This window comes from Vanessa tameamea, chromosome 21 (assembly GCF_037043105.1).
Source record: "Vanessa tameamea isolate UH-Manoa-2023 chromosome 21, ilVanTame1 primary haplotype, whole genome shotgun sequence".
In the NCBI taxonomy this organism is placed as follows: domain Eukaryota; kingdom Metazoa; phylum Arthropoda; class Insecta; order Lepidoptera; family Nymphalidae; genus Vanessa; species Vanessa tameamea.
Window position 1 is genome coordinate 299,923 of NC_087329.1, and position 19,274 is coordinate 319,196.

Below are 19,274 nucleotides of genomic sequence, written 5' to 3' on the forward strand. Positions count from 1 at the left end.
TACGTCTCGACCAATCAGTTTGACTGGTTTTTAAAATCAATTTTATATTATTTAGTAGAGGTTAAGGAACTCAGTAAAAGTTGTGTTTTTTAATTCTAGTACATATTTGCTGAAAAATATCAAATTAAAAATTCAATATTTAAATAGCGCGCGAAAACGCTACTTTGATAATATGGCGCTGCAATGGGGTCGGTGACATCACTTGCCTGTATTGTAATCTGTGGCACATATAATCCACATAGGTCCACATAGTAGGCAAACCAGGTTAACAAGCAAGTAACGTCATCATAAACCCGACCAAACAGGAGGTATTTGTGTCACGTGACAAACGTTTAAAAAAATGCATTTTTATTAATGGATTTTTGAATGAAATAATAATTATTTTCATAATTAATAATTTCGTTAATAAATAACCATTTTTAAACTCATAATATACACTGATAACAATAATTGACACTTTAATTTTCGCATTGTCAAATAGCCTATTACGGAGTGGTTATGTAGTCTGTGACGGGAATTGCAGGAATACGGAATTGCGAATGGAGGACAACTGGATCGGGATGGATCATTGGAAGAGTTGATAATAAATAACCATGTCGTTGAGTGGAGTTAGATCGGTGTCGCGAACCCGATACTCGATTGGCCGTCTTTGTGTTTTATAATAATAATTGAAGTGATTAAACATTGAGAAACTTTAATGAAATTATAAAAAAATCGCATTCAATCCTGATGTCGCCCTCAAGGCCTGTAACAACTTATGATTTCAAGGAGAATTATGGTGTTTTAAGGTGTTTTTCTACGGCATATATATGTATAAGTTAAATGTAAATATAAGTATACTAAAAGAACTGGTTGTGCGTATCAGGTTACATGAAATAAAGACCAATTTTATTTGTTTAATTTATTGAGTAACGCAGTGTTACAATAACACACCTAAGTACAAAAAACATTTCCAACGTTACATTATTCTGTTCGCCATAATGATGACTACTTCTGTCAATAGATTGATTTCATATTTAACCGATTACCCTCTACTTTATGTTTTGTGAATTTGAAGTTTGCAAAGTATCACCAGATAAAATCAAGTAGCACTTTGGACCACGACTCCGGAGGCTTCGGTTTATAATATTCTGAATTAGGCTTGGGAATGGTGTCATCGACAGGGTCTTCTTTGAATATATTTATAAAAGCATTCTTAAAACCGAACTTCCGCATAGCGACATAAGGAAAGTATTTACAGAAAAACATAGCGATCTCGAAATAAAAGTTAAAAAACATTCGTCCAATATACGTCGAGTATAATGCGACGATAACAACGTTGAGTGCTAATTTGTATTTCGCTACAAGTGTGAGGGCCCGGTAGGCCGGCGAGGTCTCTACGGTGTCGAAGTCGTGAAAATACAACAGATTCGATGTTCGCTTCGACAAACCGTCGACAGCGCATTTTTCCAACAGATCGACTGCATCGACGCCTGCAATAATAAAAATATGTTAATCATAAATACAAATTATTCGCCTATTTTTTATGTCATAGGTTAGCGGACGAGCATATGGGCCACCTGATGGTAAGTGGTCACCCATAGACAATGGCGCTGTAAGAAATATTAGCCATTCCTTTCATCGCCAATGCGCTATCAACCTTGGGAACTAAGTTGTTATGTCCCTTGTGCCTGTAGTTACACTGGCTCACTCACCCTTCAAAACGGAACACAACAATACTGAGTACTGTTCTTTGGCGGTGGAATATCTGATGAGTTGAAATGAGTTGAGGTTAAAATAGTTGTGATGACTCAATTGGATTTGTAATTACACTTAGAAAAATGTCGATTAAAGATTCCAAAGAAATGTAGTCATGTTTATTGTAATTTTTCAAGAAGACTGACAGCTTAGTTGGACAATTTAAAAAAAAAATGCATTTCCGTAATAATTGTTTCTATTATAAAACACTTATTCTTTAATAATAAATAAATATTTCAAATAGAGACCACAACACTGTAATGACATATTATAAATACTTTTGATTACAAATAAATAACAAAATTTTTGAAAATTAAAGAATTCTAAAAAAAAAAAACAAAAGACAAAGTGGTTAAAAAAGTACACTTTTTTATGAAATGCAGTAAACAGCCTAAGTGTCAAGTAACAGCCTATGTGTTATTGCGAATTGTCATTATGATTATACTGAAAGTGTGAAGGTCTTTCCGGCTCTATGGCTTATGAGCTAACATCACGCCATTAGTAATATACTACTATTAGGTACCGGGGCTCTTACTGACGGTTGTCTATTATTATTTATAAACGACGTGGTAACGACTAGCAATTTATTATCGTCATGATAAAATAATCTCATCTGCCTAACGTAATTGAACCCTAACACACGTTAAGACGTTGACAGTACCTAAATGGTGCCTCGTCCAACTTTTATTCTATCCTAATATATTTCGCGACTCTTACTTAAGTGGTGGGTTTTGTGCAATCCGTCTGAGTAGGTACTAACCCCTCATGAGACATACTACCGCCGAACAGCAATATTGTATTGCTGATGCACAAGACATAACATCTTAGCTCATAGCTAGTTAATAATATTTCTTAAAGCGCCAGCCCGCGCTCTTTAGGCGATAACCACGGTAACCACTTACCATCAGGTTGGAAAATAAATAAATAAATGTATATAATACTTCTCTATTGGATATAGATTACGACTTGAACTCAAAGTTAATTCAACATTGAGATTATTTCGTCGGAGACTCCGAAATAAATCAATACAGACCTGTATCAGTTGATCGTCCTTTTAAGTGCTTTTTAATTGATTCTTGTAGTTTCATTCTGTCATTTTCTGTGTACACGTATCCAGGTACGTCGGCTATATATTTGGTAGCGAAGAGCATGGACGTTGGCTCAATGGCCGATAACGCGGTGCTAGTTCCCTGCGCCATGACATTTGCTACGTGCTCGAAATATTCTGGAACATTCTCTAGGCAGGGCGTGAACACTCGTTTTAATATTACTTGGCATATTTGGCGTGTTTCCTCAAAACTTTCTCGACATATATTGTATCTGTAACATATATATTTATTTACTTATTCTGTACTGTACTTCATCTGCGTCATGACAAAAGAATTATTGCTGATTAAGCACAAAAATACTTTAAAATGGCGAAATACTTTATTGTTGTGTATGAGATATTATATCAACTGTTTTTGGTTAAGCTATTTATTATATATCAAAAGATGTATAGATCAAATGACTGCTAGGTCTCGGGTAAACATTAGTTAGTTGTAATTTGTAGCCGTTATTCCATCACGCGGGTTGTTAGCAGAACTTTTTCGAACCTTCGCCGGGGAGCATGATGAGCACGAGCAAATTTTATAAATACATGGAAACTCAGCGCTTATCGCTACATTTCATTTATATCACTAACTGATAATTACCTGTCTTCCAATCCAATCATATATCCAATGGTTCTCCACGTGAAATTGTACGCCTCCCAATCTCCTTTCTGCAGTTGTGTGATAGCAAACTTTTCCGGTTTCAGGAACGAGAAACCAATGAAACCAAATAAGGTGAGTGCTACATCTCGTTGGGAAACTATTCCGTTGCCCTTCAACTCACTTGCACGACTAGCTTGGAGGTGCCTGCTTCTTACAGTGTACAGTGATCGCCAGGACCTTGATCACGAAGTTACAAAGTATTATCACTATCAAATCGAGGAACATCGAGGAACGCTCGACATGTTTGGGGAAATTACGATTATGACCTATCATCATGAACCGAACATTTCGAAATCATTAGACATCGTCACCGTGTGAACTGATTCTCTATATTACATCTTTTATACTATTTATTGGTAAGATAAAATAGGAAATAAGAAAAGAAAACATTTTATCTTAAAATTGTGTGTATATTTGGGTATAGGATTTTTTCCTTTTTTGCTACACTTATTCGTAAATTGAGACTTAATAAGTTTACAGCCTCTTCAAGAAGGCTATTGGTGTTTTTATTTTGCTTGTAATCACTTGATGAAAGTTGGTTGATAATTTTTGTTTATTTTGTTTTATATCATTGACCTAATAAAGCGAATATATCGAGTATTCCTCGAAAAGTAATGTAAGAGAAATCAGCAGTTTTTAAAATAACAATATTATGAACATACACGGATCAATTTCTAGCAGAAATATATTGACTAATTGATTAAGTTATATTGTGTTAAGAAATATATTCTTACTCTGAGCCAGGCTTGAGTTCATTTTTAAACCACGACATTGTATGCATGAAAGTTGATAAGTAACGCTTGTATGACGTGTACACTGAATTTGATCGTCGAGTTCCAATGAGAACGTTCAGGATCGACGGGATCGCTAGCACTGCGACGAGACCGAGCAGCATAGTAGCTGTGAACATGAAGCAAAAGTCCGAGTAGAACCGTCGCCCTCTGGAAAGAAAGGATCTTTTGTCTTATCACGACAATGGAATACTATATTTATATAATTATATGATAGTCATTATAGTAGGGAATCATGTAACAACCGCTGGTTCCACCACATGAGTGTCTACGCCGCTTACATGCGGTGTTCTTAAAATAATTCTCTTAGTGGGTTCTTCTTACACCCCAGGTGTAAAGGGGTGGTTGTATCTTAGTCTGCTTAATATAAAATTATATGGTCTGGATAAATTTATAATTATAAGCATCTGATAAATAAGATCTTCACCCGCAAACACAGGAATAACAAGAAAACTATACCGTTCCATACGCGTTCAATACCTTTCTACCATAGGAGCTAAGATGTCGCCCGTGTGCCTATGACTGCAAGCCGAAAAACAGAAATACATAGTGGTGGTGTTTTATAAAATAATGAATGTGTTGTTGCTGATACGAAAATGCATTAAAAACTCACTGATTAAATTTCTCTTCGTCAAACCATTCTGGAAGTTTCATTTCTAGATCTTCGACGTTAACGTCATCTGAAGGTCGCTGATGTGCCTCATCGCTAAGCAACTCGTCCACGAACTTTTCAGCTGTAACAGAATGTCAAAATAACAAACTCGATAGCAATGATGTTCCTCTGAGTGACTTCAGCCAAAGCTGCCAGTCTGTCAATAGGGAGTAACAACTTGTAATTTTTTTTTTCTGGGCCTTCTCTGCTCTCGAAGAGAAGGAAGTCATAATGGTATAGTATACTTATAAGTGTGTACTCTTATAGTCCGAGGGGACAGCTGTCCGAAACTATCAGAAAAAATTGTATAAAACGCAGGACCATCAGCTCTCCGTGCCCCTCAAGCCTTTACTCTTTATTTTCCTTTTTGCTACAAAACTCAGATAATAATAAGAATCGAATGTTTGTTCATTTACGACATCGCTTTATAAACCTCTAAAATTATCAGTGTTTCTCTACAATACTGTGTATGTATTATACATATAAACCTTCCTCTTGAATCAATCTATCTATTAAAAAAAAACCGCGTCAAAATCCGGCACAAGAGGTGTCAATCTTAGTGTCTGGCGCCTTTGTGCACTCATTGCATATTAGCACCGGACTTTGTGTCTATAAAATAAAATTGAGCTGTGTTTTCATTTAAATAATTTAAGAAATACCTTAATGTATGTAGCCACTTTAAGTAGCTTCTTACTACTTACAAGCACATTTGAATCTTAATTTATAAACACACAAGATTATTGTTATTAAATTACTTTATAGTATATATTAAAAAAAAAACTTTTGTAGGTATTAGCCATAAGTCATACATAGCATCGTCGAAAAATTTGATACACAAATAATCACAGATTAATTTTCTTTTTTATATTATATGTAGGTAGGGCCACCTGATGGTAAATGGTCATCTCTGCCCATAGACATTGGTAATGTTAGAGATACACAAGAATACTATAGCGGCTTGGCTGTAGTATATATGCTGTGTTCTGTGGGTGGTACCTGACCAGACAGGCTTGCCAAACGTTCTACCACCAAGTAAATTTTAAACAATGACGGAATTTAACATACAGAGGACTTGGTTAGGTTTTTCGACTATTCTTTTCTATATTCGAATATCAACTAAGGAAGTGCAACACGTCAATAGCGAATAAGGAACTTTAAATTTCTAGAAATAATCATGACAATATATTTACATAATTAGTATCAATTTGTGATTGTGTGAATATGTCATTCCTATAATTAGACCGGATTTCTTAAATAATTTTATCAAAATCAACTTGAATATCTATAAACATTACAAGGATAAGATTTATTAATTAGAAACAATGACAGAGCATTGTATGAACGGAAACAAAAAATGGAACGAGTATTATAAGTGCCAATGACGTATCACGTTTAACCTAATATTATTTATAAGACAGGGCACTGGCGAGAAAAACACCTAAAAAAACCTCAGTTACTTGAGAATTTGTACCTTTAAATTAAAAAAAAATAGAATTTCCAGAACATAATAAATTAAGAATTATATTTTATAATAAATAAACACCCATGACAGGTTTGAATAGTTCGATGAAATATAACATGAAATACCTAAAGCTGGTAGCCCTAAATTGATTTGATTTGAAAACATTGTCTGTCAGAATGATGTCATTGCGTTTTAAGCGGCAAAACTTCTTTCCATTATAATAAAGATTCAATCTCCATCGTGTCTTCTCCAGCGCACGTGACATTGGCGAAATAATCTGGGCCCTCTTGGCACAAATAAAAGCCAAAACAAAAAAAATATATAATAAAGATATCAGGTGCCTTAAATTAAAATATATATCATTCAAGTCGACTTTTACAAAGACATTTGGAACGTTATTTTTAGAAGATGATTTAGTACTTTTAAAAGAGGTATTAATGCAACTGTGAGTGTACTAGCTTGGGACTTTAATTGTTTGAATTAAAACAATTTGTAGATCATTACTGTTTATCGCAATTGAACTACGGTCTAACAATATCGACACGCGTGCTAGCTTCGTTATTGTGTAGGATTGAATGCGTACGCTCCTCCCTCCTTCCTGCTAGAGTGGGTTTCATTTAATACTGCTGACAGTATCCCATGGTCACGTTGTCTATGTTTTCGCTTAATTTATAAATAAATATTATTTATTGTGTTAAGTTATTTTTACTTATCTAAGTCCTAAGTTACCTTCGTTCAAAGACTGCAAGAAGTACTAGCAATTCTTTATATCATGAATACACCACGAACCATGCGATCTACAATATATTGTACCCCTTAGATTTATAATTACACTGGACTGATACTTAAGATTGAAAAACAGCAATACAGAGTAACGACCAAGTAAAACATATAACGCCTCCTAGGCTCTGGAATTACACTGGATCACTAATCTTTATGACTGAAAAATTGCAATACAGTGTAATCATAAATCTATATATGTATATAAAAGCGAAATAATACTCACTGATTGACCACGAAATTAGAGAAACTATAACAACTACAAGCTTGGAATGTGGCAGGTAGGTTTCTTGTAGGGTAGATATTCTCTAAGAATGGATTTTACGAAACTCCACCCCTAAGAGGGTCAACCGGGAGTTAAAGGTTAGTGTATTATAAATTTCGCGTCGGTAAAGCCGCAGGTTCAGCTAGTTATCAATATTTTGGCAGTCGAAAAACTGATGATAAGGGCCAGGTGAAAATTGACAATAATCGTTAAACGAAAACTAAAAATATTAACGGTTACTAAAGCCACAGACATTTGCTAGTTTAATTATTAAAAAAAAGAATCTTTCTAATTCACTACAATAGTCAACAATAGTCTTTTATAACCACTTATCACCGATTTATAAACAAACGCTGAAATGCGCACTTCTCAATTCGCATTCGTAAACTCCATTCGAGCTCGCTGAACTATTTCGTTGATTTGTGAAAAATGAATTTGCTTTTTTTTCTATTCATGTTGGAAGTTGTCTACTGTGATTGGGTACGAAAACTGTTTCAAATTATTTTCCTTACTCGTGTGCACTAATTGTACGACGTTGTTTCTTGAACAAATGCGAGATTTCTAGAAATACGACCTGTCTGTTTAACTTTAACAATACGAGACTTAATACTATATAGGATTTGAGAATATGAATTTTGTGTATTTGATTCTGTGGCTGCATTTTCACGAAAAATTATTAATTTTTGTGTGGTCAAACGCGTTAATTTAATTTTTCCAATAAAAACATATACGTTTTATCGCTTTTGGTGACTTTCTTTGGAAATTACAAAAAAAAACAAAGTAATTGCCAATGTGATTTTAATATACGCACAATATCCGTATTACACAGACGCAATGGTTTCCAAAGAGCGTCCTTTTTTTGGAGATCACAATTTAAGTTTTTGACGTCAAATTACTAAAAAATAATTTGCTAGCGATTTGTAAGTTGCGAGTTCGATCCTCACCCGTTGGTCTATATACGTTGTTACTCCTCGCTATGATATTCCTATTTGTGATCGCTTGAAAACAATTTGTTTAATAAAGCGGTCATTCCTCTTCCTTTATTGTTTCTTTTAGCTCTTCACTTTAGAAGATAATTTATTTATTTAACTAACTAATAATTTATAATAATACATTTAATCTATCTCTAACATATAAATGTAATTAGTCAATGTATATAAAGAAACATTAACAGCCTGTAAATCTCCCTTAATCTTGACCTTAAATTGCTGGTTCAACAACAACCACCGCTGAGTTTTCGTGTGTTAAATTTGTATTTACAGTAATGATATTTTATCCTTTATATTTCTTACTAAATATAGATTCGATTGTGATAAAACTATGGTGCGGCATTCAAAGTACACACTACTGTATTGATGAGTTCGCCCAAAAATTGTTAACAATGAACAATAGTCTGTTCTCCTACAATATAAACGTCCTCTGTAGATGATTATTACACGTGCACATAACGGGACGCATTGATTTAGGAAATTTGTTGTATTAGAAAAACGTTTTCTAATTTATTTATTTTTTTCACAAGGTATCCGATTGGCTGACGCCTGTTCAATATCAATAGTAAGTACTTGTTTGAAATTCACTTAAGTTAAAAAATTGTTTCGTATATAAAATATTAGTTGTAGCCCGCGGCTTCGGACTCGTTTTAGAGGTTGGTCGTCAGGTTTTAGGGATGAAAAGTAGCTTATGTCATTGTTTGGAGTTCAAGCTTGCTTCAAATTTTATAAAATACAGTGAGAGAGCAACAGACAGACCGACAGAGTCTCTTTTACAACTACAATGTTACTATTAATTTACTCTCTGAATGGTCGAGTAATTCTGGTGTAATTGTTATGATTATAGATCATGAGGTCCAAGATTAAAGCAGTCAGGCAAAGGGCCAATATTAAGGTATTTTTAATCGTGGCATTCTGACAGGATTTTGGAAGTCTATGTTGTTGTGATTCCGCATCCCGGAAAATACGCCAAGCCAATAGATCTGCCTGTTCCTGTCGGATGTGTTTGCGCTCATATTTGTTTACTATAATTCCTACGTAATTGGTTAGTCTAAGTTAACGTCTGCCATGACCGATACATACATTCATGAACAAATTTATTATTAATTTCATAAAGGTAGCAAAGTAGTAACAAAAATATATCAAAAGGTCAAATAGCTGTAGCCTAGACAATAGCGTATACTAGAAATAAATGAAGGTAACCTATCTTGACGTAAATGCAGTTAAGTCTAGTCTGTTTTAAGATGCGTTCCTAAGGACATAGGAAGAGTAATTGTCCCTATGCTGCCATCAGATTTTAATGTTGGTTTAGAGGATCGATTGACGAGTGTAAATTTACATATGTATGTGAATCACTCAACAAATGCTGGTGGTCACGACGTTTCTTTGCACCATCGAAAACGATTTTATTAACACAAGTTAAACGCAGAAGAACTCTGTTGCTTGAGCTTGACCAATTTAAATCGTCAGTTAAGTGTTCTTATGATATCTGTTCTATAAAATAAATTCCAGTAAAGAAATACCAGCTCAGAATAATACAAATGCGGAGACCAGGGAACTACCCATAGATTTAACGAAAATATCAGACAAATATAAAGTAATCGAATCCACTGCAACTAACGAAGCCAGCTCCCCCGTGTCGCTGAAGATGAAATTGGAAGAAATATTAAGAACAGCAACAGTATTGACGAATGCTTTAAAGGTGGAAATTAAGACTGTGGAGGACCAAGAGCGTGCCTTGAAGGATGCTATAGCCAACGGCAGGTATTTCACAGGAGTTTGTAAAAATATTTATTGCGTAATGTTCGTTATCATTCCAAAGGCAAAGGATGACACGAGGTCAGCTTTAATAATTATAATATACTAGCTGCATGTCCCGACTTCGTCCAGGTGACACAATTATTTCATTTGAAAAAAACTCATTGAAATTGGTCCAACCGTTTAGAAGGAATTAAGTTACATGCACACATAATGAAGATTTATATATATATAAAGATATTGCAAAAAAACAGCCCAAATAATATTTATTTGACATTTTTGACAAGTACATTTTTAAATAATTGCCTGAAATGTTCCACGTTTAAGCTCGTGTGGTGTTTCTTGCACTACGGTGAAGCTGTGCAATACGGTCGGTGAATACACATGTGACTGATTTCCATTCGACACGTGCAAGTTTCCTCACTACATGTTTGCCTTGTAATAATTATGAATTGTGTGGTGTAAATATAATAATAAGCTTCTTGCCGGTTCTTCTTGATATAATATATAACTAAACGGCAACTTTGATTACTTACATGACGTTTTAAGATTGATTTTTTATTAGGGGTCTATTTAATAAAGTGCATCTTAATTGTTTCTTATAGATAATCTGGCTTCCTAGTAAACTTTTTGTAAGCAAGCATTATAACACCAGGCGACATTAATTGTGTGTGTATGTTTCTAGATCTGGTGTCACGACCCTCACTGTGACAACGATCGATAGACCGCTTCGTACGTATTTCATTCGCAACGGAATCTGGACTCTTTGCAACGGTGTAGTCCAGTATCCGGCTGTAAATCAACCCTACAATGTTTTTACCGAACTATTTTCGGTTCCGAGATGTATCGGACAGGAGGTGAGGACATTCAATTTCATTAAATTGCAATAGGTATATCTCTATATATATAATAAATTAATTGATTGCCTGCCGGCTATATAATGGCGACTATCGCAATTATAAGGCTGCAGATCCTGAAGCCTTGGATTTGAACCCCGGTTGGGGGCAATAAAGAGTTATACGGTTTGTCTGTGAAGAACTCAGTAAGAGGTCGGTCTGCGCCTGAACTCATTCCCGGCGTGTCTGATTTGTTTCTTATCTGATTGTGAGGGAATAGATAGTGCACCTTTGTTTTTAATAATATGTTCCCGCGATTAGTTTATCTTAAGAATAAATTTGGTGCCAAAATCGGTCAAGAGGATATTGTTATCATCGTTATAAAGCTGCAGGTTTTTTCGCTGTCCAATTTTAAGTACATTTTTTAAAGAGGCAAGCATTGACGTAGAACGTGATCGAGGCCACGCGGAGAAGCTGGTTGTTTTCGAACATGTCCTTACATTATAATAATAATATGTTATGTAATAATATACTTTATCGAGATGTTTTAAATATAAATTCAGCAACAATGTATCATAATGATATTGAATTATAAATAACGCACGACGCAAGTTTTTATTGATTAACTGATTATACATAATTATATTAATGATAAAATTTAGTTTTTAATTATTAAATATTAAGCATTCTATGACATGTTTAAATTACTTATATTCAAATTAATACGATATTATTAACCAGCGGTGGCCTTAGGGGGTGGCGAACAGGGCAATCGCCCGATGCCTCGCTCTTGCAGGGGCCTCGCGCAAAAACCCAAGCAAAATTGAAATAGATTTTTTATCTAAAACTTTTGTTTTTGATCCCTAATTATTTATTAAGGTTATAATATAACAGTAAATTAAAATAAAGTTAGTTAACTAATTCATTAATTCAGAACATAATTGAAAAAATCATTATGTACTACTTAAGAATCGCGCCTCGAAACACTTGAAGATCGGTTTTTTAATCGCATAGTTCACGGCCCATGCTTTAATAAAATATTTTAGTCTAAGGAAGACGCCAAAAACATCATTTTAAAAAATTATAATTTCTTTATTTGTTAATTTTGTAATTCTTTCGATGTAAAATATTTTTAAAGTACACAAATTTTATTTATTTGTATAACTTTACCATCTCTCGACAAACATAACAAATACCTAAACCAAACAACCAGACCTACTTTCGAATCCCATACATACTTTTCACCGAGGACAGGGGGCCTCGCAAAGACCTACCGCCCGGAGCCTCGCAATGGGTAAGGCCGCCGCTGTTATTAACATAAGTCATAATATATTATATATTTTAACAATATTGGTTTTCCTGTTTTCTGAAAGGTTTTTAATTGTCCAAAATTATGAAATTAATTTTGATCGCCGTCTGTGCGTTTCATGTATGTGTGCGTATTAATAAACGCCAAATTAAATTATTATAAATATTTTATTCTATCACGAATAACTTTGTTTTGTTTTGTTTTTTTATTAAACGTATGCTCCGTTATGGATCAATTGGTTCGAACGTGTGAATCTTAATCTAAAATCGTGAGCTCAGCTGCGGTCAAGCGCAAATGAGTTTGTATAGTTTATCTCGAGCTTCGTGTTGTGGTTCGTATCGTTGGGAATCATGTTTCGGTTGATATTCTGCCACTTGTGTATTCACCGACTCAAATCGGAGCAGCGGGGTGAATAGGTTCCGATCTTTCTACTTAAGAGATGGCTACGTCTTTGACCTAGTCCTATTGGGCGGAAACGATAAATTTTCTCCCCCCCCCCCACCCCGCAGAATATGTTTGCAGAGAAAACAACAGATTCAGAACATTCAGGCAGAGAAAACGAATACAAATTATCGAGAGCGCCAAACGTGTCTTTGTGTTAATACGTCAAAAGTGTTGTCACTTTTAATATTAATTATTGACTTATCAGCAAATTGTTAATTATTACAGACACTGCGGGAATTTGAATTCGCTTTTGATGCTATATTCGCTTTTGTTGCTTCACTATAATGTTTCACGCGCTCCAACTGCCTCTTGTTACGAGTATCGTCTTTATCTAACAAGTTTTCCGTTCTAATCCGACAGGTCTCTTCAAAACGCGATCCATGTGTATTTAATTCAGTCATTAAATACGAAACTGTACCGGTTACACGAAGATCCTTTTACGTAGAAGACGACTACCTATGCCTTAAAACGACCTTCAACAATACCCTTCAAACGTACATGACTGTGCCGAGACGTGTGGTCGACGATACTTGCAAGAATGGTAAGATTACTGATTATCTAATTGAGATTTATGTACGAATATCATGTAATTACATTCGTAAGAGGCCTTTTTTTACGAACAGTCCTTGTAGTAGCGGTCATAGATCATGTATTATTTTAATACGTGTCTGTTTACTACATTTTTCGTGTTTTCCGAGTGCAGTTTAAGACAAGAAAACAAATTTACAAAATAGATACAAAAAATAAATGAATAATGTCATATTTTTTAGCTTCTTAAATTGGCACCCTTGCTTTGGATGGCCAAAAAAATTATAGTGGATTATGATCTCAGTGTCATTGTTTTTCTTAAATAAATTATAGTACGTTTTTTTTGGTTCAATAATGCGTTTGTATCATTCGAATAAATCAGTAATAAATCGACGGAGGGGTTGCATCACAAAAATCGTTAAAGAATATTATGAAAAAAATAAAGTAAAAGTAAGGCGAAGTTTCCCTTGGTGGTGTACTATTCAATCTTCTGATGTTGATATAAACATCTCGTGATGGATAGTTCGGGACCAATAAGCGAACCATTACGTAAACAAACATCTTTACTTATTTTTTTCCCAAGAGTTAATGCTGTAAATGTTGTAAATTAACAAATGGTATGTTTTATAGATTCCTAGATAACCAATAATAACAGGTTGGTTATAAAAGTATAAAGTTTTGTTTCAATACACAGCAAAAGGTTTCACCTTTTGAAACCTTTTTCGGCAAAAAACTTAATGTACAGTTTATCCAAGTTAACGGCGAAGTCAACTTGCTTGCTTTGTGTAAAGGCCAATCAGATTATCAGCGATTACAATCTAACCCGAAATATAATGTTTTATTCAAGTAGATTCTTAACTTTTTATATTACACCATTGACTTAGATATTTACTCCAATGTATTACATGGTTAAATTAAGTGTAAACCTACCACCGGGACGGATGCAAATTCTATACATACGAACCAGTAAGAAATGCATTAAAAAATGCTTTGCTATGAGTGAATCAGTTTATTTGCAAGCGAAAGGGTTATGAAGTCTTAGATCATTTTTGGGTCTATGATGTGAGGATCGTTTAATAATATTAATCTCGCAGTGTAACTACAGGCACAAGAGACATAACACCTCAGTTTCCAAGATGTAAATATGGTTAAAAAAAATTACAGAGTCAATGTCTATAGGCAGTGATCAGCCACCATTAGGTGAACCATTCGCCAGTCCGCCTGCCTAGCAATAAAAAAATGACGTTTTTCTTACTAATAATATAATAATACTCCTAGAAACAGCCTGTAAATGTCCCACTGCTGTGCTAAGCGTTCTCTCCCTTTGAGGAGAAGGTTAGGAGCATATTCGACCACGCTGCTCCAATGCGGGTCGGTGGATTCACATATGGCAGAATTTCGTTGAAATTAGACACATACAGGATTTCCTCACGATGTTATCCTTCAATGTCGAGTACGAGATGAATTATAAACACAAATTAAGCACATGAAATACAGTGGTACTGGCCTGGGTTTGAGCTCGCAATCATCGCTTAAGATGTACGCGATCTAACCACTGGGCCATCTCGGCTCATAATAATAACACTCGCAGACTTGTAATTAGTTTTAGTTACTGTTTAACTAATTAGATATTTTTATACCGTTATATGAGATGACTTTGACTTTGAAAATAATACACACACATCATTTAGAAACTTGATAAAAAATATAATGACTGCAGTAAAAATCTCGAAAGATGTTAATAATATAAAAATAAATATAAACTTTAATTTCGTACCGTATTATTGGACTGGAAATTATATTGGCCAATAATAAATACTAATCGCCCTTTACGTCGCTAATGGGCTGACGACTTCGGGAGTTAAGATGTTATGTCCTTCGTGCTCGTTACACAGGCTCACTAAACCCTCGAATCAAATGCATTTTATTCAACTAAACTTCACAATGAAATAAATAAGATTAATTGACTAATTTAGTGTTCAATCGGAATACAACAATATTAAGCATTTGCTGCTCGACGGTAGAATATATGATGAATGGTACCCGATTCATATCTACAGACTTATCGGAATTATTTCAATATATAAAATAATTAATGGTTACATTAAATAATTGATTACCTACCAAAATTATTGAAATTCAAAACTATTTGCGGTAGGCTACTTGAAAAAAGTGGGTATTTTGTTTTTTTTTTATTTTGTGACAAGTTATAATAACTAGTGTAGTTACAAGTTTCGAAATTTATGACAGGTTTTGTTTTGATTTAATTTCATTGTTAACTGACAACGTCTGTTCGGGCGTTTTACATTTTTTTTTTTAATATACAGCCGTAGCGCCTCTACAAGGCCAGTAACTTTTTTCTGCTGTCTAAAATTAAGTCTTTGTTAAGTCGTAAAAATGTATTAAATTGCAATTAAGAATTCTCTTTAATTTTCTGCATATCTACGAACCATACCAGACCATAACCGACCTTCTATGGGCAGCTATTGTCCCATAACCACTGGGACAAAAATCGGCTTTCGCAATAAATATATAAGATAAAATATTGAAATTGTAACTAAATATAATACAATTTATTATTCTGAATGTCATCAACTTCAAAACAACACCAGAAGACAGAATTACAAAAAAGGCTTGGTTAATGTTCACGATTTAGGTTGTTATCACAATGGCAATTTGTGAATGAGTCCTAAGTGAAGCGAGAGCGCAACGCGCTCGTGGTGAATTCGCAGTGACGACACGCGCGGGTTCACGACGTTCACCTGGCTAGCTATCCGCGTTTTGGGAATTCAATAACACAATGGATGCCAAAGAAGAAACACTACTGTTAGACTTATTATTTCGAAGACACAAAAAACGAAAATAGAAACAATTACGAATTTGGGAGTAGCCGTTATTAACAAATCTACCGGAAGTAAGCTTCTACTATATATTGTTTTGCATACGAATAGAAGACAATACTAAAAAAATCGTAACATCATAAAAATGCATTGCATGAACTAGTAATCACTGCGAAATAAGTAAATGTTTATAAAAATGTAAGCAAAACCAGTCAGGAGACCAGCGTGTGAAGGTGACCGAATGTGTCCCAACTTAACCGAAACCAGTGATCGGCGTGATCAATGAATAGTCGGCCGATTACTCTAGTCGGCTATCTAATAAATATAAAATACTACCTAACTTTACGTACTTGATTTTTGTCTTGATTGAATTTTGTCTACCTTATATAATATATTTTACTCAATAGAAGCCAAAACGCCGATTTCCATATCATGGGTCGAATTTCTATACAAACTTTCATACGGGAGGACTGTCGTACGTGCATGTGCAAAATTGCATCGATATTGGTATTCGCGGTTAATTCGCTGTGCGTTCGCTGCGAACTTGCTAGAACGCTGCGATTATACTTCGCTTTAAACTCACTCGCAAATTGCCAGTGTGATATCCGCCTTATTTGGTATGGCTCACCTTGAATGTTTATTCGTTGATTTTGCGAATTGAATATACAGGTTTACAAATGCGCAATTTAAATTTAGTTTGTGTTTACTAACAATTGTTTAGGTATAATTCCTATTATACTTGTATTTATGTTAACATAAACATAACACAATCAGCCTGTAAATTTCCCACTGCTGGGCTAAGGCCTCCTCTCCCGTTGAGGAGAAGGTATGGAGCATATTCCACCACGCTGCTCCAATGCGGGTTGGTGGAATACACATGTGGCAGAATTTCGTTGAAATTAGACACATGCAGGTTTCCTCACGATGTTTTCCTTCACCGCCGAGCACGAGATGAATTATAAACACAAATTAAGCACATGAAAATTCAGTGGTGCCTGCCTGGGTTTGAACCCGAATTCATCGGTTAAGATGCACGCGTTCTAACCACTGGGCCATCTCGGCTCGTATTTATGTTGGGTTTGGCAATATAATGTATCTGTTAAAAAACTGTGAATATGTATTATTGTAATTTTTTTTTAAATATCGACACCTACCAGTCCTAGCACTAAATTAACTTTAAAATATTATATATTCGACATAATAATTACCGAAAATATTTAATATCATATGAATTTGCACGTTTCGAGCATATTTTGTCTATTCTTACTTTCGATTTTTTTAATGATATCACTAAAATGAACTAACGCTAATGAAAAAGATACTGAATTCCTTTTTCCTATATATATATATATATATATATATATATATAGAAATATTAAACCCTCTTTAGTACTTACTATTAGAATCTAAATATGATGATGATTGTGTACTATTTGAATAATAATATTGTGATAGAATTGATTTTAATTCGTTAAACATTTGCGATACTACGTCAATACAAGTTAAGAATGAATCGGTATTTAATCTAACAAATGTTTGTCTAATATTCAAATATGTTTTTATTGTTCCAGGTACTGTAACGAGCTTAACAAATAATATATTGAGCTGTGGACTCAGGGTCTTATCCGAGTACTCATATTACCCCTATAGGAATGAAGTATCGTTCACAATGCCCTTAGAATATTGCACCGAAAAAGATGGCTCCTGCAAGCTTCTGGTCGGATGGCACATATCTAACAAGACCATAGAGAATTTTGAATTTTTTAATCACGATCCAAATTTTAGGAAGTTTTTTATAAAAACAAAAGATTTTCTTGAACCTTTTTTATAATTTTAAAATTGTTATTTTTTAAAGATAATTTTAATAATTTTCATTGAATTCGAATACTAAATATATTTTAACACATTTTTATTCTTAAATCTGTTTAACGTAATTGCCTGATTACAGAAAATACTAGCTAATAACAGTCATGTTATGTTGTCTGTGGTGGAAATTAGTTTACTTTTTAGTATATACATTTCTGTTGCACCAGTATATCTTGTAATGATATAAATTTAATTCAACGGTACTATCATTTTTGTATAATTATTGTTTTATTTTTCCAAGTTCATTATGTTAGAAGAAGAAACTTTAAATGTATACTTATTTTACTTACCTTTTAAATCCATATTTTTCCTATAACTAAACCTCACTAATATTAACTATATCACATGAAACTCAAAAATCACATAAGAAAATACGATAAGAACACAACACATACGTCAAACATATAACCTCATTCTTTTTGAAGTCGGTTAAAGAGAACTGGCGGATAGCGCGACCTCATGCACTCGGCCACCGTTTAGTACAGTTTGAGTTTAAAAAATACTTTAAGCTGAAAGTTTATGTGTGGAGCCCTTATCATTTTTGACGCAAAGTGATAACCGATATCAGACTAGAAATAATTACTAATGATAATTTCAATTAGTAATTTTTTCGAATCACGGCTCCACCTCGAAAGTACTCCTAATCTTTTTCTATCGTTCTTTACCAGTAGTATGTATCCATATCCGTCGCATGGCTTTGTAAAACGTTGTTATTGATTCTTTTGAAAACAAAAAAAAACCGGGGGATATTCGATTCTAGCCAGTCGTTTTTGTACCGGGCGCCGAAATTGGAGTTTGTATTCCGTCGAGTATTCTTAAAACAGCCTCACCCGTTTAAGCTCAGTTTTGCGATCAGTGTTGATCCGTTGTAAGAATTTAATAAAGTAAATTTATAATAACTTCATATTTCAAAACATCGGCCGAAGGTACCAATATTATGTTGCGGTTTTGTTTTTGAACGTGTTCCAGTCAACATGTATACAATGTATGATTATTTCTCCACAGACTTGTTGTCCGTTGTTATTTTGTTGTTGTTGTGTCACATAATTTACAATTGTAATGTTATTTTAATGTGCCTGCATTTTATTGGCGGGCAGTATCACCGTTTGAAGTAAACTAGTATAAATATTTATCTCGCACTGTGACATATTATTAGCACTAAGTAGGTAATGCAGATCGCTCCGCCTGATACCGATTACCGATTGATTGATTGCAATTATATGTATTTATCGTATAGTTGCAATGAAATACATTATCGTAATC

General features: G+C 34.2%; 2 protein-coding genes across 2 annotated transcripts; one reads left to right on the plus strand and one right to left on the minus strand.

Moving 5' to 3' along the window:
- Positions 1-928: 928 nt before the first annotated feature.
- LOC113395223 (uncharacterized) lies at positions 929-18,434 on the minus strand. Its single transcript, XM_026632790.2, has 6 exons — positions 18,302-18,434; positions 4,896-5,016; positions 4,226-4,432; positions 3,432-3,668; positions 2,771-3,057; positions 929-1,472 (listed from the first exon to the last, which is right to left on the minus strand). Exons 1-6 carry the CDS (start codon positions 18,312-18,314, stop codon positions 1,069-1,071), a joined length of 1,269 nt encoding a protein of 422 aa, XP_026488575.2. The 5' UTR covers positions 18,315-18,434; the 3' UTR covers positions 929-1,068.
- Positions 9,281-17,998, plus strand: LOC113395226 (uncharacterized). The gene is made up of 5 exons (XM_064218262.1): positions 9,281-9,306; positions 9,943-10,194; positions 10,874-11,045; positions 13,138-13,318; positions 17,717-17,998. The coding sequence occupies exons 1-5, from the start codon at positions 9,281-9,283 to the stop codon at positions 17,974-17,976; spliced, it is 891 nt and encodes a 296-aa protein (XP_064074332.1). The 3' UTR covers positions 17,977-17,998.
- Positions 18,435-19,274: the final 840 nt, after the last annotated feature.

Coding starts and splice junctions, on each gene's coding strand:
- LOC113395226 (XM_064218262.1), top strand. CDS start 9,281: ATGAGGTCCAAGATTAAAGCAGTCAG. Junction 10,195..10,873: donor GATGCTATAGCCAACGGCAG/GTATTTCACAGG, acceptor GTATGTTTCTAG/ATCTGGTGTCACGACCCTCA. Junction 11,046..13,137: donor CGAGATGTATCGGACAGGAG/GTGAGGACATTC, acceptor CTAATCCGACAG/GTCTCTTCAAAACGCGATCC.
- LOC113395223 (XM_026632790.2), bottom strand. Junction 4,433..4,895: donor GACGAAGAGAAATTTAATCA/GTGAGTTTTTAA, acceptor CTTTCTTTCCAG/AGGGCGACGGTTCTACTCGG. Junction 3,669..4,225: donor GAACTCAAGCCTGGCTCAGA/GTAAGAATATAT, acceptor TTCGTGATCAAG/GTCCTGGCGATCACTGTACA.